This window comes from Agelaius tricolor, unplaced genomic scaffold, assembly GCF_023055355.1.
Source record: "Agelaius tricolor isolate 1412-34295 unplaced genomic scaffold, bAgeTri1.0.p SCAF_1, whole genome shotgun sequence".
Taxonomy (NCBI): Eukaryota; Metazoa; Chordata; class Aves; order Passeriformes; family Icteridae; genus Agelaius; species Agelaius tricolor.
Genome location: NW_027269261.1, coordinates 68962392 through 68983450, shown reverse-complemented (window position 1 = coordinate 68983450; position 21059 = coordinate 68962392). Strand labels below are relative to the sequence as shown.

At 38.7% G+C, this 21059-nt stretch overlaps 1 protein-coding gene across 1 annotated transcript in view; it reads right to left on the bottom strand.

Moving 5' to 3' along the window:
* Nucleotides 1–21059, bottom strand: part of LAMA4 (laminin subunit alpha 4) — a 97869-nt gene that overhangs the window by 7461 nt on the left and 69349 nt on the right. The window contains exons 21-34 of the mRNA XM_071438323.1: nt 20687–20849; nt 18453–18586; nt 17127–17298; nt 14976–15107; nt 13825–13967; nt 10175–10310; nt 8902–9039; nt 7255–7388; nt 5869–6033; nt 4977–5130; nt 4068–4258; nt 2373–2562; nt 1392–1547; nt 407–566 (exon numbers count right to left, since the gene is read on the bottom strand). Of these exons, the coding sequence (XP_071294424.1) occupies nt 407–566; nt 1392–1547; nt 2373–2562; nt 4068–4258; nt 4977–5130; nt 5869–6033; nt 7255–7388; nt 8902–9039; nt 10175–10310; nt 13825–13967; nt 14976–15107; nt 17127–17298; nt 18453–18586; nt 20687–20849 (2168 nt within the window). The remainder of the gene's footprint in view (nt 1–406; nt 567–1391; nt 1548–2372; nt 2563–4067; nt 4259–4976; nt 5131–5868; nt 6034–7254; nt 7389–8901; nt 9040–10174; nt 10311–13824; nt 13968–14975; nt 15108–17126; nt 17299–18452; nt 18587–20686; nt 20850–21059) is intronic.

Below are 21059 nucleotides of genomic sequence, written 5' to 3'. Positions count from 1 at the left end.
ATGCCGAAAGCCTTTCTGCAGGAGTTTTTATTTACATGTTAATGAAAAAAATAAGGGATGACCATTTGATGGTGTACTTGGTTTTGGCCCTGTTGACTTCTATGCTAATTTTTAACATATTATGGTCTGTTCCCTGATTAAAATTATTCCCTTATTAAAATTATTCTTATTATTTGAAACACATACATACGTACATGCAGATGTGTTTATTTAACAACATTTAAGTTTCACAGTGACATTGTGACCTGTCAACATCATCTGCTTAGCACAATAGTGATCTGTTTCTGATAATCCTTACAGCTCACAGCCTTGGAAATTACCACACTCTTTAGTGAAAAATGCCATTCTGAAGCACACTGAATACCACAGTCCTATTTTGGGATACATTTGGTTAGGGTTATATTACCAAGGACGACATATCCTCCTTCTGATGAAAAGTATGTTCCTGCTTCTGATGGGCCTTCAAAGCACGGTGTTACACTAAATGTCTGTGAAGCTGAAGTAAGTGATCTTCCATTGAGCTGTAAGTTGCTGAGACAACCACTAAAGCTGTAGACAGAGTTAATCTGAGGGGTAAAAAAAACCTTGATTAATAAACTGCTTGTAGAAGGAAATATATTCTTCTGTCCTTATTTTTACGTGTTAATAAGCTGTAAGGCTGTGATTGTCTGGCGCATCAGTTTTGAACTAAAAAACAATTTCCAGAGAAGGTAAGCAGGAAAAATTATTCTCATAGTCTCTCATGTCTTTTTGATGACTTCAAGGTAATTCCAGCTTGTGTTGTTTCTCAGTCCTTACTGAACTGTGAGAAACAAAACACAAGTAGGGCAAGGCAGTGCTATACATATACCTCATAGCCTCAAGGCAAGATGGGTCTACTTTTTCAGAGTAGTTTATCAATCTTGTTAGGCATATAACACTACAGATTACCTTGAAAGAGAATATTATGTTCATCGTTGGTTCAACACTCCTTTCTGTATACTTCAGTACTGAGCTGTAGAACAGAATCCTGACCTCTAGGTATTGTCTTAAAACAGAGGTACTGTGAGAACATCAAAATGTCTCCAAAACTCATTCTGTATCTCAGACCTCAGGGTGAAATTGATCTTGCCTAACATTACTTGTCTCATCTAATTTTGGATGTCACTAGGATTTTTCTGTTCCTTATGGACCATTGGTTTCCTAGCTGCTGCTGGAAGGCTGTGGAAGCCTTACCCAGCTACCACCAGCCCAACCCTGTGGAATGCTCTATACATGAGCTGAGCTGTCTGCTCCTTAGCAGGATGAGGGCCAAGATCTTAATCAGATTTTGTCTGATCTCATCCCGACAGTCAGCTTTTGTTTTAACTTTACACAGAGGAATGGGGTCTGTACATGGAGATCTGCTTTACCTGGATGTTTTTTACAGCTTTTCCTGGAGCTACACCTCCAATATAGAGTGGTTCAGTGACTTGCCAACTATTCACATTCCCATCAAAAGATTCTTCTAGTACTCGGAGACCATCGATTATCAAGCGACCAATATTTTTGCCTCTAATAAATATCACCTAGGAAGGGAAGAAAAAAACGTGGAAGATTACTTCCATCTGTTAAGGGATCATTACTGTGCATGAGAAGATGATGAGACATTTGAGAAGAAAAGTGCATGAGCGATGCTCTACAAGCCTGTTTTGCTAACTTCCAGAATTCTTTGTTGGACAACCCTCATTTTTCACATTCATATGAAGGCTAGATAGCAAAACTGCTGCCTTTCTTACATTTTGGTGTACAAGGCAGAGGTAACTAAGGTGTCATAAGGTCTACTGAGATCTACCTATCACTGTTAGCATTTTCACAGTCATCATTAGTTTTATGGTATGGGTTCATCCAACCTGCTTGAAACACTTAAATGCCCAAGTCAGTAGTTTAGTAGCTGTAGACTTTCTCTGTAGTTAATGAGGAGAGGGAGATACCTACAGAGGGAAATTCACCTTGACTCCTAAAATTGTCTTTTTATTTTCATAGACTACTGAGGCAGCCTAAGACAGCTGTGCTCCTTTCTTAGGCACTTCAAAGACATTTGCTGAACAAAATTATTCTAGTCTTTCCTTTAATAACTCATTTAACTCTTAATTGCCTTACTGCTCTGCTTGCTTCCTTCATTTCTGTTCAGCTGTTAGTGTTGGGAATTGCTGAATTTTTATAACTGACTCACTTTCCTGTCCCTAGTTAATGACTTAATAAAATGCTGCGTGGAAGATCTAAAAATATTTATGGAAGTTTCTCAACATGTAGGCATGTTTATGAATACATGAATGAAAACTCCCTGAGCTGGTACATGAAAAATGCAGCCTTGACAGCATGTGCCATCATGATTGCTTGCTTTTACTTACATTGTGCCACAGACCATCATTGTATTTCTCTTGGCTCTTAATCCTTATCTTCTGGTGACCGGCATTAAACATAAAAATGAGTCGGCCATGAGCTACGAAAAGGGCCAGGAAGTTTGTCTCTTTTTGATCCGAAATATAACAAATCATTCCGTGAGATGAGTGAGTTTTCAGACTGATAGAGAACTGAGCTCTGGCACATAAAAACACAATATTAGCGTTAAAGCAGATACTTTTGATTTAAATCAAACATCAGGCAGAGGAAGACTGAGATTTTCCTTTCGTCCAAAAGATATTCATATGCTTTATGGAAGTAGTGTTTCTAATAAACATTCTGTGCTGGTGTTTTGAGCAGAAGTCAAAGCTGGAGAAAAAGCTGCCTGGTGAAGAACATTTTTTCAAAAATTAAAACCTCTAGAGTGAATAAGTTCAATGCAGACCACCAAAATCTGACAGTACATTTCCTTTTATGTTAAACAGCACGTCTGGGGGAATTTTTAAGTGTGATGGCATGGAGGCCTGATGTTTAATATTATTCCAGACTGGATCGAAGCTTCTCCTTCCTTGTAGTTCCTTGTGAAGTCCAGGACAGCATAGGAAGTCATACCATTGTTGGTTTGACACTGTCACAGTGAAAATTTCTTGAGTGATTGCTATTATTACTTATGGTCTAAAGCATGGCAAAGCTGTATTGGTGTAGGACAGTGCCAGAACTGATTCCTCCTTTTTCTGATGTCGGGTTTAACCCTAGTTTCCATTCTTCATATTGTCTAAAGCATCTATACATTCCTAATGGCCTGTGTGTGTACATTCCACAGACACTCAGTCCCTTGCCAATATTGTTTTAAAATGACACAACTCATTACTTTTTAAAAATGAACATTATAAAAATGAAGCTTTAATAAAATTTGGCAAATAAATATATGTTTTAGGAATGAAGGTATTAGAGTTTGGGTTTGCCTTCATATGGGTGCCATCAGAACTGCCCTAAGTTAAATGCATTGAATTAAAATGAACATAATGGCTTTCTAATTTAAATCAGGAAAGAGCACTCTTTTTTTCTGAGTTAGTGGTCTGGTATGCTTCCAGGAAGTGCTGTGTTGTTGAATTTATAGTCTTTAATGGAAAGTATTAAACCAAAATCCTTATTGGATTTTGAATATTGCATGAGATATTTTGTGGGAACATGAATATTAAATTTCAACAGTATCTGGACTCATTATTACTTAGATTTCTATTATGGCTTGAATTGGACCAGGTTTTCATAGCTTTGTGTCTTACTGCACTATGAAGATTAAACGACTGACAGAGTCCACTCAGCATGTTACTGCTTCCTTTCTGCTTTAATGCCTTTACTTCTTGTGTAAAGAGACTGATTATTGTGCATTGCTTGTATAGAACTAACATCCTCAAAAGCTTCACACAAACAGGCAAGGAGACACATTTTGTTAATATTCAATACAGATGAAGCTTCCATAAGAAGGATGTAAGTGGAAGCACCATCAATGTTTTTCTCTTACTCAACTGAAGCACCTTTTAATATAACCTAACAACAGGCTCAACACAAAATTTAGCCTAAGATATATAGGAACAAAGCCACGGTAACAGTAGAAATGTGTCCCTTAAAAAAAAAAAAAAATTGAAATACGTATTTCTCCTGCCAAGCATATTTCATTTTTATTTCTAAAGTCACTTTACCTTTGACTGAAATCCTTTGGTATGTGATCAAATTCTTGCCGGCTGTTTGCTGTTCCTCCAAATTGATAGGCATGTTCAGTTGCCTTGGGATTCATGGGCAAGTGGCACTGAGGCTCTTTTTGCAAATTCACTTGATACAGCTTTTTGAGGCCAGATGAAGGCTGTGCAATCTTGTCTTTATCTCTTCCCACCTTCATAGAAAAAGAACTATTAACCAGAATTTTTAGCTAAGATTGGACATAATAAAATAACAGTATAATTTATATATAAACTAGTAATATATTGTTTCACTACATAAATACCAGGGTTGTTTCCGAGTCAAATTTTCCTTGAACAGATCTACTGTAAATGCTGATTTAGGACAGAACAAGGCAGGAACAAGACTGAACAAGGCAGAACAAGACAGAACAAAATACTTGTGTAGCTTACATTATTACAATTAAATTTTTTGCAGTTTTCCTAATTAAATCTTTTTCTCTCTGCTTTTGGTGATATCAGCTATATTATAGGCATGAGAGGATATGCTTAGACTAAAAATTCTGCATGCTGGAGGAAGGTTTTTCCCCATTTATATTAATATGTACTAATTGTACCCAGTAGAGAGCCATACAGAAGCAGATGAGAACAGAAGCAAGGTTTTTGCCTTTAGAATACAGAAGAAATCAGAAAGGCTTGTTTCTGAAGTACTGTTTTGAAGAGGTCAGGTATTTTATTTTATAATTCTAGCAAAAGAGAAAGACGCAAGTATAGGCCAGATAGATTGTGTCAGGGCAATCATTTCCAGTGATGGAATATGTAAAGGAACAGGGTCCTGTTCATATATGGGACATTGTCTTTGTGCATTTTAGATCCATAATTTGGAGAATTTTGGAAAACTCTAGAGTGGTAGTGGAGCAATTTGTAGCAGACCTTTTTATTACGGTTTCCTTTGGCTTTTGATGAATTTTTTCCTTTCTTATGGAGAAGAGCAACTGGAGGAGATTCAACAGGGCATCCATACAAAGATGCCTGAACTTTCTCAGAGTACTTCTGGAAATCCTCCACTTCAACCTCTTGATCCAACCTGTGTTTCAAAGAGGAGATGACAAGAACAGCTTTTTTTCTCAAGTGTTAGAATTGTCTGCATAAAAATCTCAGAATTTTACATTTATAGTTTAGATTATATTTGAATGGGTTTAAACTATATTTAAATGTTATATTAAATTATATTTAAATTATATTTGAATGGTTCATTCTTGGACCATGGATGAAAGTACAGATTGATCAGTCAATGTATGGGTAATGAGGACAACCCATAGTACATCTGTGTGTTGTATATATGCTGGCATAAACAGAGAATGTCAATCTGCAGCATCAAATTCAACTTTAAAATCTATATAAGAACATATTGTAAAACAATTAAGATCAACACATTCTGATCATTTTTACATGACCAAAGTCCTAACCTCCCCAGCTTCTGCAAGATGTCTTAATACAATTTTGTTTCAAAGGCAGACCTGAGAGCTACATAATATAAATGTAAATTACAGCTATGCAAATTATTCATTGCACCAGCAGCATTAGCACTGAAAGCTTATTTCATCAAGTTATTCCCACCTTAACAATATCTTAACCTAACAGATCTGTGCCAACAGATTCCATGGCAAATAAGGTAAAAATCTTATTCACACATGCTGTCTAGCCTCACAAAATGAGAGAGGAATTTTTATTGTGACAATAAATCACTTCTCACGAGCTACTATTCAAGCTGTCAGGCAGGGCAGTGACTGCCTGTTAATGTGTTTGGGAGGATGTTACTCACCTAGTGAAGTAGGCATTGCTTATGCAGCCAGTGAAGTTGGCTTGCTGTGTTCTGAGGGGAGAGCCACCAAAATAAAACTTCTTGATGCTGTCTGGGCTTTTCCCTGCTCTGTCCTTTGCTGGGTTCTTCTTGCTCTGTTTCTTGTCATCAACAGTCAGCTCATACCTGCAAAGGCAAAGCATCCATTTTGCAGGCTAGCTTTGGAAACGTTGGTGCCAGTGGTCAGACAGCACAGTGCACCCAAAACACTCCACTCAGTGCATACACACTCAGCACTACTGCTCAAAGGCACGAGAGGACCTTGATTTCAGCTGTGCAGTGCAGTGCATTGGCAAAACTGTGTACACAGGCCTATGGATTTAATATTACCCTGCAGTTAATTGTGAAGTCCAAAATTGTACAGTGAAGAAAGACAGACTAGGGGGTTGCTGATGAAGGGATGGAGCCACCTTTTGGGTAAAATAAGATCCAAGCACATGCTAATTGTTTATGGCCCTATCCCTTTTTCTTTCTCTTTCATCACAGTGCAGTGGTGTTTGAGCTTATACAATGCTTTTTAACTAATCTGATTTTGCAACCCACTAATTGTTGCAGAAGTCAGGAATGATTCTCTGGCTTTATAAGAAACTAAGTATACTAAAGCATCAGACATTGATTTTGTTTTGCAAACTCAGGGAGACATGACAATCCCCAAGGTTATTCCAAAGCACCTTTTTACACCTTCAGCTTTTCAAACTGTGATTCTTGGATGTTAGAAGTCATAGGTACAAACCTTGATTTCCATTAGGAAAGTAAGAATACTTGTATCTAATAGGTAAGATTCTTAAAGAAAGTTTCTTTGATTATGTGACCTTCTAAAAAAAATTAAACATATGAACAATAGTAAAACATACCAATAAACCAAAGCCTTCAAGAGTTACAAGGAGCACAGTGAGAGACTTATTCCCTACTGCTCTATTTAGTCACATTTGTGGCTGCCAGTGCTAAAAATATTTTTAACATGTTTCACTGTGTGCATCCCAGATGAATGCTTTATGTGATGATGCCTCAATTACTTTAGGGTAAACTGGGAATTGTTTTAACAAATTAAAAGAATCAATCCTGTTAAAAAATTAATCTCATGCTAGCCTTAAATGTTATTAAACTGTTTTCTTACCTGAGAACAAAAAAGGACTAAGCTTTCAGAAAAACTATTTGCATTTAAAAAAAAATTCTCATCATCTTGAGCTCAGGCCCGAGTTGGTCAGTTTTCAATCACATTTTAAAATCAGTCACTTAAAAAAAGCCCCGCTCAAGTATTTAAAAGTGAGTGCTAAATGATAATGTGCTTTACAAGAAATATTTATGCTCTAAAGGTAGAGAATAAAAGATGCTGTACAGCTTTACCTTTCTGGGGTGACAGAAGTAATGATGAAATGTGTTTTCCCATCATTGTAATTTCGGTCTGGTGACTGAATTTTGGTTCCACTTGCATTTAAAACCACGGCACCTCTCTCCATAGAGATGGATAATACATCTGGCTGAAATACAGACAAAAACACCTTCATAAGCAAGCATTACACAGAAAAATTAAGTTCTGTGAATTTTCCTCTTGTATTTATTATCCTTCTGTGTTCCACATTTGTGCTTCATTTGCAAAAAGATATACTCTGAGAAGCAAAACAAGAGATGACATCATTAGAATTTATATTGCCAGTTTTAAAGTCTGAATTCTGGGAATTCTGCTGCTGATTATGTCTCATGTACCTGTCACATGAGCTCCTTCCATGTAGCACAAATGTATGATGTTTGCATTTCATTTGTGTTTCTGGTACCGTATTGAGCAGCTGCTACTGCGAGATTCCTGCTGTCATAAGACCAAGACGTTTTTTTCTTTTTCTAATTCCCTCTGATCAGACCCGTTCAATCACTCAAAATTATCTCAGAGATAAGATGTGCTATCTGGGTCAGGCGTTCGAGATCACTGTGCCACTAGCAGAATGCTCCCAGTTCCATTAGAGCAAGCCCTGCCACTGTTCACTGGTAGGAATCGTTCTGCCTCATTTGCCAAGCGCTAAATAGCTGAACTTCTGCTTGTTTAGTAGGGCACTTGGCACCTCAGGATTAGAGCTGTTGAGTTAAAAACCTGAAGTGGTGTGTGCGAGGCCTCATTTATGCAAACGGCGTGGGGAGCTGACACGGTTACTGATTTCAATTGAAGGTAATTCTCCAGGCTGCGACACAGGAAAGTTTAGAAGTGGTTATGGCTGCCACACAGCCTCCTCTGCTGCACTGCTGATGATATTCTGCAAGCATAGCAGAACAGACATTTGGGGGTGGTTGCAAATGTTCTGTCATCTGAGCTCATGCTCACTGCAGATGTCAGTCTGAGCCTGCAGCATCTTGGGATCGCTTTGTCTCACACAACATTTTGTGAGTGCAAGTCCATATTTCTGCCCAGGTCACACTTCTCAGGGGGTATTTAGAGCAGCCTGGCTTCCCAGAGCTGCAAGGAGCTATTCTCAAGTGTAGCTTTTCCCAGTCACACATGGAGGTCTGAGTGCCATCTGGGAACATAGGCAGTTTTGTGACTGATTTCTGTCAGCTCAGCAATGCTCAAAATGCCGTGCCACTAATTCAAGCAAACTTTGCTTCTCGGTGATTGTCTGGATGGCAAATGTCAGGTCCTTAATATTATTTGTACTTTGGTAGCACCTGCAGGTCCAAATAGGGATTGCAGTGCTGCTGAGCACAGCAAGGTGCTCTGTGCATTTCTGCCCTGAGGACTTCAGCGAACACAAGTGGATGCATGTTAATTCTAGGCATATGATCCGGTTCTCTTCTCAGCATCAAAATAATGTCTAAGCATTACTGGTTTTCATCTATAGATCCTATGCAAACTGTAAAAATGAGGTCACCAGTGAATGCTTCTATATTGCAGACTGCTTTATCTTGAAACCATAAAGTGAGAAATTGTATTATTCACCTAGTATTCTCCTGGGGAAAAAATGAAAAGGTAAAATAAAACAAACAGTAAAAAAAATAGATACTTACTCCTTCAGAATAGTAAAACAACAGCCCACTGGGCTGCAAGGTCCGGAAATTAAAGCCTCCTTCAAACTCAGTAAAGAGGGACACTTTTTGGCTTGATGCAATGAAGCTCTCACCATTGAAATATGCATTGCGGGACATCTGTGTATTAAATAAAATGAAATTAGAAGTACAGCTCAAAAAACATTCCAATAATACAAAGAATAGGGCTTTTTCTTTTTTTTTTTTTTTTAACAGTTGCAGCCAGTTCAGTTCTAAAAACCAATTTTTCCTGCATATCTTACCCTAATTTATATAGGCTTTCTCTCCCATCATGGGAAAATCTTGAGAAAGTGTAGCAATTTTAGACTAAGTCAAATTATTCCCAACTTCCTGGGATCTTGGCCCTATTCTAAGTCTGCTGACGTTAAAGAGCATGAAAAGTAGAAGCAGAGGTGCTCATGCCCCTGTCTGAGTTGCATGGCACTGAATCACAGTTCCAACATGTGACATGCTACTTTGTGTGCTGTGCTGGGTACTGGGGTAGGGTGGAGGGTATTGAACATGGTGGTCTATAACCCTCTGAGTCTCAGGAGCAATGCTAGGTCCAAGGCAGGACAAATTACAGAGAGCTTCCATGTTGACAGAGGGTGAGGTGGTGTGATGAGTTCTACAAGCAATCCTTCCTCTTCACAGGTTTGCAGCATGGCTTTTGATAGACGTGGCCACAGGATGAAGACCCCAAACACTATCTGGATTTGCCAGCCTTGCATTGTACTGGACAAATGGTGAATGATAGAAGGGACCAGAAGCTAAATGGCAATTTTCTCAGAGCTAATGCTGGTACAGTTTATGTGTGTGTGTGTCACAGAGGAAGAGCTGATCTGGCTTAAAGGGAGAACTCATTTGAAGGGTGAATTTTTTGCTGTCTTTTCCATTTCACACATCTGTATTAGGATGCATGTAAGGGTGATTCTTCTTGTATCTTTAAGAAAAAAATGAATTACATTGGAATATTTCCATTCAGAATACAGTACATAATTTATTTCAGATTGAGTTTTCACATTGCAATTTCACATATGAGAAGAATTTTAAGTGAAATACCTTGTGCTATAGTTCAGAATGAAAATTGGGTATTATGTCAGCAGACTTAACAGACACACACAAACTCCACACCTCTGCTAGTCAATGAGTGCTTGGTGGAAGACTGTCTTTCCATTGTTTGGAGTAAAACTCAAGCTCCCAGCTATTTCCATTGTCAAAATTGCTGTTATGTCACAAATGGTGTTATGCTTACCAGTGAATCCTCTGGGCACCCATAGCTGATTCCCAGGGTTCCTGGTTCTTCCAACAAGTTGAAATCCTTCTTTTGGAACTGGAAACCCTTCATGCAGCCTTTAAAGCCGATACTTCCTGCCAGATGTGAACTAATGCTGTTGGACAACAATACCAAACAAACTGCAGTTAGATAGCTCTTGCCTTTCTGAACAGGATTTTGTTGCCAAGATGTTCTAAAAAAGTTCTGGAAGAACTTCAGTCATTTGCCTCACTAGTGCCCAACTCTTGCATCTTTGTGTAAAACAGCTAATGAGCCACATTGTATGTTTTGAAAAGTCAAGATGCACCAATTGTAGAAAATATAATGTATTTGTAACTACTTACAGTAAAAATAAATGGATTTTATCTTAATTTTTTAGCTTTGAAGAGAGGTTCCAATTTAGGTTTCCTGTCTTGATTTTACTAGCAAGCTCAATTCTTGCCTTCGCAAGCAAATGTGTGTGGAGGAATAGAATGTAAGAAGATAAAGATAGTGTAGAAGGTAGTCTCACACCTGAGGAGTTGCAGCTGTACTAATCACCAAAGATTAGGAACAGGCCTGCCCTTAACAGGCCACAGCTGTGTCCAGTACAAAGAGGAGTGCTACAAAAGAATGGGTTAGCTGGTTGAGGAGAGTTGTTGGAGTTTGTTGGCTGTGCTGTGAAGAAGAAGAAGGAGTCCGTGCTGTGAGGAGATGCCCATGAGAAATCACTGAGAAGGTATGGCACTTTTGCAATAAGATGACAACAAATAGGTCTCTATTTCTTATGAAAAATACTAACAGAGGTCAGGGAAGTAAGAGTAAGTTCTACTTGCTGATGTGTGGGTTTACATAATTTTAAATGAGAGCAGTGGGTGGGCTTCCAGGACCTTTTTTTAATGTCAGATTTGAGGTAGACAGCACAGTAGTGTATCCCCATTGCTCCTGCTCGTTACTCTCAGTTTTTCAACTCCACACCTTACCAAGATACCAGCACAACATTACAGCACAGGATGATTATAATTGAGTTTATCCTCACAATTCTCAAGGTGCATGAAGAAGTAATTTGCATAAAATCACAGTGAGTCTGTGATAGGGGCAAGGAAATTACATGGGAGCTGCTGCATACCAGTCCAGGAGATAACCAGGGAGCAAATACACTGAAGGAGTGGGTGTGAAATCCAGAGTTCTGACCTGGCTGCCTGGAAGCAGTCTTTGTCCTTTTAAGCAAGGTGTAGCTTAGCAGTGGGACTCTTCACCTCACATGATGTGATACTGTTGACCTCTACTACCTGCACTTGCTGTCTGTGAGTTATGTCATTATAAGGCAGATATTGGGAACATGGTAGAAGAATTCGAGGTCTGGAAATGCCTAATTTTTTGCATTGGCAAAACCAGACCATCAGGGGAAGTAGTGCAGATGTACATGTCTGAAACACAGTGAGAGAAGGAGTGCTGTAGGGGCCTAATTTGCTCTGCAGTGAAATCAGCAGGAGGGCTTCTGTCATCCTTACTGGGGTTTGGACCAAATTGTGGGGTATCAATTAACCACTATAATCTTTACTCTGATTGACCCTGAGGCTGGCTGTATATGACAAGTCTGCCTTTCTGTTAAATGCCACAACATTTTCTATAAACAAGCTATAGAAGAAAGGCTTTCACTTAAAGAAAGGCTTCTGAGTTAATTTCTTAATTCAGTTAAGGTCCCAGTGCTCCTACCTACCCTTAGCTTTCTGATTTATGCAGAGAGTGAGGTGAGAGCAAAATAATGGATGGTGGTACTTCCAGATTCATTTATTTGGAGAAAAAAGGCAATTGACAGAGAGAGATGCATTTGAAGAGTGAAAGTTACGCTGCTTAAGAAGAATATTAGATTGCTGTAGGACTAGAGCTAGTTTCCCCATGCTGCTGCTGCCCTGCAAAGTCAGTTAAATGTGAGTCTGTCTGCAAAGAGGAAGCATAATTATCAGTAGTAGATAGTATCCTACTAATCATGTACTACTCTCTCTACTGCTGCTACTAACTTATGCTCCTGATAAAAATAGAATGATGCCACCATGTTTGGTCCATACTTTTTGCTGTCTACCCTTGTAAAGAGAATGAAAGTTGAGTATAATATCAGAGACAAAGTTGCACCTCTGCTTAAATAATTTCTGTATATATTTTTAACATTATAATTGATAATATTTTTACAATGCCTATGGTATTTTTTTATCTGATACTGCCTATTAATTGAGATGCTGTTTTTCCTGCTTTGACAGTACCTTCCAGGTGTTTTTCAGAATAACCACAATCTGCTTGGAAAACTGCAGGCATAATTCATGTGATTCATCTTCTGTCCTGTATTTGTGAGCAAGTCTCATCTGCCATTGAGCTGCTCAATTGCCTAGATTTCTAGGTCCTTCTGGGCTTTTTTGATGTTCTTTAGCCTTGATTAATGAGAGTAATTTTCACCATCCTTCTGTACTTTCTTTCTAGATCATTAATGTATTTAATACCAGCCCTGAGAGAGATCCTTTGAGCATGAGCTGTAGACTTTTTATACTGTGAAAATTGAAAAGTTACTACTATGTCCTATTTTCTCTTTCCCAGCTGCTTTCCAATCCACTGCAGCATTTTCTCTCTCCACTCCACTATCTTAATAGCCCCTTATAAAAGACCTTTGTAAAGAACTATTTGAAAGGACAGTTAAGTTATACTCTGTTTCTCCCTTGCCCACCACTTTGCCTGCATGTTCAATTAACTACAGGAGATTGAAAGGCACAAATTTTCTTTACATGAAGTTTGTCACTGTCTTAAAAGCTTAAAGATTAAGCACTTTGTATCTCATATATTATTTTTCAAGTCAGCAGTCAATTTTGACAACAAAATAAAGAATAAAATGTCACTAAGTCCCAGAAGCTGTTGCTCAACATTTCTTTTTTTTTTTTTTTTTTTTTTAAACATGGAGGGTATTTCTGTTAGCAGTTATGACACTTGAAACAGTAGCTGGAGCCATTTTGAAAATTCTGGCCTTGCTGTCTGACCCTGGGAATGAATACTGCCTATCAGAAGAGAATACTCTTCTTCAAGTAGCCAGTCTGCTCTCAGGGCATGACCCTGGGGTCCAGCAGATTCCTGTGGCAGGAAATGAGAGTTACACAGTCTACTGAGATTAAACTGCATTTCTGTCAAATGGTAAAATAGGAAAATGAGACCTTTTCTTCCCACGCCTACACAGAGCCAGCTGACTTAGATCCAAAGAGAACCTGAGACAAATCAGAACTGAAATGCTTAGTGGGAAAAAGATCATCTTTAGATTTGAAAATGTGGTTGGTAGAGGGTCTTGGTCACTTTTTGCTGAGCAAGAAGTAATACCAATTTTATATGCTAACACGTTCTTTGAAAATGCCTTTTTGTTTGAAGAACACAACTGTTTCTGTTACCCTTTCTAAAACAGAGCCAGTGTCAGTAAAATTTGACTGTGCTGGATCAAGCCTTGTCTTGAATACTTAAGAGTTCTGAGACACGCTTAGAGTGTCTGAAGGGTTGTTTTATATGAGGTTGATGCCAAAGAAATTGTTTCATTTATACTCCTTAAGGACAGGCCATACAACTTTACATATGGTGGTTAATTGAAAATACTGATTGAATCCCATTTGTAAACCAACCTGGAGTGCAAGATCTCAGCAGGTGCTCCTCCAATGTAAATGTCTGTGAAGGGCATTGCTGTTCTTTCATTGTCCACACTTTTTATGTGTCTTCTGTCTACTACCAAGATCATCTTCTTGGAATTGTGATATATAATAGAAATCTGAAAAAAAAGCATGTGCTTAGAAGTGTAATCTTTTATAAGCTGTTATGGTGATCTTGCAAAATTGATTGCATCTTTATAGCTTCTGTTTGAAAAGTTCCCCCCATTTAACAGAGAATTTGTTTGTAAATTGGGAGAGGCTGACAATGATTACTAGTAGAAAGTTTGTTTTGATATCTTTTTTTTTTCTGACAACTGAATTCTCAGGATAGTTCAACTAAGAATAAAGAAAATGTACCAAATTCTACACTGTGGCAAACAGAAGCTCTGTAAACTTCAGAATGCTTTCTTGATTTATCCAAAAATTAAGACATATTTTTAAAAAGTTATTTCACTGTCAAAGCATAAGTTAAATTGTTCTTTGCTTTAACATGAACAGGTCTATAGCTGTAGTTTTGGTCACGAATCAGACTTTGAATTGACATCAAGTAAAAGGCAGGAGAAGCAACTCACTATGGGGGGAATTTGCTGCTGTCACAGTTGCATTGGCTTACAGCAAATTCCCTGAAACTAAATGCAAGTAGATATTTTACATCTGCCAAAGTCCCTAAAACACTGTGCATATATAAATGTTGCTATCAAATCAACTCTCTTTTTAAAGAAATAGGAAATGCCATAATTCTTGTAAAGCAAAGCATAACAACTAAGGTGGTCAAGTTAACATAATGACATGGTTTTACTTGAGGAAAGTTTTATATTTGATTTAGAGGACTGTCCTTGATATAATTTCATATGGAAAACTTTCTCCCACGTGAATGGTTGTGTCCTTGGTTAGTAATACACACAATCTGTCTACAAGCACTGATTTATGAGGAGGCAGGGACAGCCTTCCCTTTCCTCTGCTCTGTACTAGTAGGACTTGCATGCACTCTGCTCTTCTGCCTGTTCTACCATATCACCGCCTGCCCCTCATCCTTTGGCACCTTTCATGGCCATTGGAGCAATTATTTCTGCTTGGAGCCTCTGGGATAGTTGGTCAAACAGCTGTGATAGCAACCACATCTGTACCTCATGAAATTTAGCATCGTTGATCCTAGCCTTCCTCATGGAGTCCTCGAGAAGCACAGGGCCACTGCTGAAACCAAAGTCATAGCGGAGGTACAAGAAACCATTCTGCATCTCTAGGCTGAAGAACATGCTCTGTGTAATAACAAAACAGCAGTCAGAAAAGGACTGTGTGGCAGCAATTAAAAAAATTTTATAAACAGAGTTATAAGATTGACATTGGGAAAAGCATGCTGGGAAAAAAATATTTGCGAAAGTGTAACACATTTTTCTATATTTTTATATTTGTAATATATGTTTATATATGCACATGAACGTAAAATTGTTTTATAAGTGTTGCTTTTTGGAAGACTTGGAACTGTTTCCTTATAGAAATAGTATTTGGTAGCACAGTGATGTCACTATCCTCTACCAGAAAGGTGTGTTAACATCAGGAATACCTATTCACTGTTGAAATAATACCCCATGCCCTAAATGAAAGATATTATACTGGTGAAAGCAATGTTGTGCTCATATGGCCATGTCTGCATTGTGAGGTTCCATCACAATGTCTGTAATTGCTCAGGATTTTGTCTTTTCATAGGCCTGATCAGCACTGATGTATTTACTGAAATGATAACAATAGCTGGAGTGTATTTACTATGTGTTTGGTTACTAGAATTCCTGACTGCTCCTACTTTGATTCAGTTTCTGTTCTGTGGCTGGGTGACCTAAGTTTTATAAACAGGAGCTGTACTTTGGAAAATCTTTAGGGAGTGCTTGAAATGAAGATCTGCACCCTAGAATTAGTCTTGTTCCAAAACTAAACATAAAGAAATAGAGACAAAATTTACAGCAAATGTGCATCTGGGTTAATGCTTTCAATGCTTTTTCTTCTCTCCTACTGTTCATGGCTAATGGAAACATGGGAACAATAATTCTAAATTCACTACTGCAGTCTAAGAACTGCTGTCTTTGACATAAATGAGTCCACCTTCAGAAGTCACTACTTAAAGAAGTAAGAGTAGGTTTTAATCTAGCACTTTTAAATGAAACTGTAGCTTGGGTTTGTTCTGAACAGCATAAACTTGAAAATGAAACAAGGATTACATTAAGAATATTTATGAGCTGTCTTTGTGGAATTGGATAATGGACCACCTTACACAGACTTTCTAAAAGTACTTGTGAGCAGGTAAGGTCTCCCACAGCTGATATCCAAGTTGATTGCAGTTTCCACTGACACGTATAAAATGCATACGTCTCCAAGAAACGTCTAGGTGCTTTTGCTTTGAAGAAAAATGAGTGCTCTGCAATTTTTAACAGCAGCTGCTTAGTCAAACCCTCCAAAGAATGAAGGTTAGTGGGTAGCATGCTATGCTACAGAGCAAATTGCTTCCCACCACCCTCCTCTGGAAATTACTCTAAAGGAGAGAGTAGCTCTTCTAAGAGTGGATTTTTTTTTTCAAAATTCTTAAAGCAATGTTACATGTCGGTGCCTACACAAGTGTCTGTCTGTGGATTGCATCTGCATAGAAAAATGTTTTCTGTGACTTTTCTAGGTTGTAATCCTGAGCTTGATGTGGAAATGCCCAAAGACAAAAAAAAAAAAAATCCATGTTTGTCTTCAAAAGATATTTTCATGTCCTCAAACTCTTACAGAGATTCTATCACTCTCACACTTCAGAAAAGCTCCTGACATTTGGATCAAGCCTTTTTATTTGGACTGCGTTCTATTTTCAGTAACTTAAATATTTAACTCTAGTACACCCTGAGGCACAGTTATAAAGTGGCGGCTACCACAAAGTGGCTACTTTTTGGGAGTTACTTCACAGAAATTTCCTATAGCTTTGATTGAGCATTCACATTTAAATAAAGGCACAACAACTGGGCTTAACTGGAGTCTGTCTTGAAGTATCATCATGAGGATATGACCAGTTTGAAGTCCTGACTGTCTCTGGATAAAAGCAGAGTCTAACTCAAGGCTTTGGCTTCCTGAGCCCTTTGCAGAGTAAGTTCCAGTTTCCTCCTAATGTATGCATGCACCAGACAAACACAAAGTATTTCCTCTTCCCAGAAGTTAAATGTGAGGACATCTTGGATTTTCCAAGATATTCTAGGTACTGGGGAACTTGTGGTGCCAATGGATAAAGGGTACTAGCAGGACTTGGTACTCACCCCATTGATCATCAGCAGGATCAATCCGGTGTCTGTAGGTGTTCGAACTTCGATGTCAAATCGAGTCACCTGGCTGAATTTTCCCCTTCTCTCAATGTTTCTGGCCAAGGCATAGCCAGAGCCATCAAAGAAATAGCTCACAGCCCGGCTCTGAGTGAAAGCCAACTTATCTCTATGGTAAAAGCAAGCAGGGAAGGGTTTTAATTTAGGGGAACTTAAATGCCTTTACATTCTTTATTGAAATAATTGTTCTGAACTTCTGCTTCTGCCTGGCAAGGGGGAGACTGATGACTTCCTTGCCATTTTTTTCTGTTTTTTTTTTTTTTCCTGAAAAATAATGTGTAGCTCTAGGTACATCTAACTCCATCATTATATCAGGCTTTTATCCTGAGCTATATGTAGAGGACAGGAAAATTCTTTGCTCATCCTTGAAAAGTGATAGGCCCACAGCACTTCCTCATTATAAGGATGCACAGATATGTCTATTAAGAGCTTTCCCAGTTTGTGCAGAAATCCATTTGAATTCTCCAAGAACTTTAGCTGACTCTGGTATGCTCTGTTCTGGAAAGCAGCAGCTTGCGCTCCCTGTGGGAATGGTGTGGGAAGCTCATTTTCCCTATCCCAACACTTCCTGCGTTTCTTCCCAGTGCATGCTGCAAATTACTCTCCTTTTCTTTCCAGGGAGAGGTTCTGCTGTTGCTGCCTGTAGTGTGAGCAAAATGCCTGCTGTGTCTGTGCTGCACGAATGCTGCAGCTGCTGTTCACTTCTACTTTAGGAGCTGCATTTCCCAGTTTCTGAAAGGGAATCATCTAAGGAATATCTGTGGTGGTTTTAAGTGCACTTAAAGGAAGAAAGTTTTGTGTAAGCCTTCCAGGCTGGGGTGGGACTACACTGAAGGTTATCTGGCCTAGCAGACCTGACTGGCTGTGGCTGCATCGCTTGGAGCAATGTGATTCCAGTCAGGAGAAGCTCTGTCCAAGGCAAGCAGTGGGGTAAGGAGGGAGCCTGGAACAAGCCCCAGATAATGTGGCAGTTTGCTTTATGAAGACATGAACAAGATTATGAGATAGCTAGTGGAGACAGCAAGAAAATCATAGAATATCTCATGCTAAAAAGGATTCATAAGCAGTCCAACTTCCACACATGCAGAGATTTATAAATAAAATTAAACTTGTCGATGCAATTAGGAGCTAAGAGCCACCAACTTCCTTCTGGGACGACTCAATACCACCTTCATTTTTTTAAATCTGAAGCAGGAATGAGCCGTCAGGATCAACACTTGCAGGAAATGGGAGCGGCAGAGTGAGGACGGGACTGTCCCCTACCTGGCACAAGGTGGCGATGTGGTGGTGTCGATGTTGTAGACGTGCTTGAAGTTGTACAGGCTGATCACATCGTCGTTCAGGGTAGCCAGCTCCAGGCAGCCGATGAAGCCGGGTAGGTTTAGGCTAGGAGGGAGCTGTGCAGAGGACAAGAGTTAAAAGGAGAAGGGTGGCCCTCTTTAGTTGGGTGTTGTGAGAGCATTTGTGCCTGGGATCTGTTTTGTCCCGGTGCAATTTGTATTTTCAAAAGAAAATGTTGATGCTGATGAGAATAGTCTTCATATGATACGGCCTTTGGGCTGTAAGTGAAAAGGGAGCACATAAATGGTCTCACAGTGAGAGAACTAGGCCGGGTAGGGCAACTGCAAACGAAAACTTCTTCTATGGTTTTGATGGGAGCATGCTTGGAAACAGGGAAAAAGGTTAAGATTTGACTAATAAGAGAGCTTACTCAATGTCTTTGAATAACTCAGTGGATATTTCATATCTAATGCATAGATATTCTTCACAGCCAGAAAAATAACTCCATACCATAATTAAAGAGAGAGAAATGAGAGAGCTCCTTAAACCCAGGAGACAGGGATTCAAAATCTGTGTCAGTGGGTAATCCTCAGTAGGTATTATTTTGAACAGCTAGCAGGATGTAGAGACTTCTTCTTTTAACAAAGGTCACTGCAAATGGAATTTAAACAGCCACACTGGGGAGGGGAAAAATATAAAAGAATAAAGCTAACAGATCTAGACCATTCTTTTTACATTAAAATATTTTGCCTTGTGGAACAGGTGTGATAATAATAACACCTCTTGTACTTCAGAATTTGATCACTGTAAGTAGCTTTTCTTCATCTTCTCATGATTTCCATTTTCTTATGATACAATAGTAATGGTAATACAGCAATACAGAATATAAGTAGCTGTAAAAGAAAATTACCTTCTTATCTTCAGCACTGATACATTTGGTAAATGATCATGTTTTCTTTTTTTTCTTTGTTTCTTCTAGTCTTTGAAATTATGTTAAGCATGGGAGTTCTAGTGGTTAAGTGGTGCATTTCCTATTTGCAAAGTATGTAACAGGGAAGCAAAAAGCTTTTAACAAATCAGACTCTATGTTAATCAATAAAAGTGTGAGGTGTCCTTTTCTAAGTGGGAAGGGACCCATATGCCTATCAAATAATACCATGAATCCTTTTCTTCCTATTTCCCTTTCCACTTCACTCTCCTCTTTTCTTTTTCCTCTGCTATGCTCTGGAACAGACTTGGAGGGTTCATTTGCTGGATGACTTTTTGTATGTGCATGTGTGTATGAAACTGATATTCAATCTTCAGTCCTATTCCCAGGCAGTTTGCACCCAGGGCTCAGTAATCCAAAATTCCTGCCATACCATGCATCTAGTAGTCATAACAATGCCAAGCTCAGGAATGCATAAGTTTTGAGTTACTCTTTCTTTGTTTTTATGTTTTTAGAAGAGCTGCTTGTGGATCAGTGTTTGGATCTTTTTAGAACCTACTACAGTTAGCTTAAAGAATTTAGGATTCTCTAAAGTCTTTCTAGGTGCATTTTTATTGAGCCATGCACTTTTCACAGCCAAGATCATTCACAGCATTAAATTCCAAAAGAGAAACTGGTATGTTCACAGAAGCAGGTAAGTGAGGTGCTAATTTATGCTGACTATTAGGAAATAGACTGATGCTACTGGGTCACACACATGTCTTCAGACATATTTTGCACAGGCAACTTTTCATGCTGTTATAAGTCTGGATTTAAATCAGTGATAATTTAAATTCAAACAAATGACTATATTGCTCCTTTCCCACAAGATCCTAATAGTAGCAATACATTTTTGTGACAGTTGTAAAAGAGCAATTCTAAGTATCAAGAACTTATTAGTATAGAAAAATACTGGTAGCCTGCAAGTAAGGTTGGACAAATGGGCCTTTGTTTATGCATGCTATTTAACAGCTAGCAAGCCTTCCTTTTAGTACTTTCAAGGAAACCTGAACAGCAGCTCACAGACACCTGATCATCATACTTGTATCACAAAATATGCTAGGCAAAACACCTACACTATGGCTAAAAGATAGATTCTAAGATGATAAATGACTAAAGATAGGTTCTAAGATGATAAATGACTAAATAAGGGCTTTTTCTTTATCTACCATTTCTGTGTTTAAATGGAAGTCTAGCAAGGTTAGTTTGTACTATTTAATTTTGAGTACAGAATATTTATCTGACCAACCTTGAAGCCTGGAGGCACTCCACCAACATAGAAAACAGCATTTTCAGGTTCCAAATTAAGAAGGGAGCCAGGACCAAGAACCTCTCCCTTTTTGATGAATTTTTCTTCAGCTGTGCTGCTAAGACTGGGCACAGTTAAAAACATTTTGCCGTGTCTTCCGATCCTGCAGAAAAGAATTGTAAGAGAAGAGAATTTCATGTTGGCCAGACTTACAAAAGAACAAACAAGCCCCCATCTCGGGAGGTAACTGAAAACAGGAAGGGTTTTATTTCCTTAGAGAAGACTAGTAATCAGGAGGTAAAAAAGGGAGGGACCACAGACACTATCTCTTCCTCCCTATGGCCCCTTGGGTCTTGGCTCTTCAAAAGCAGGA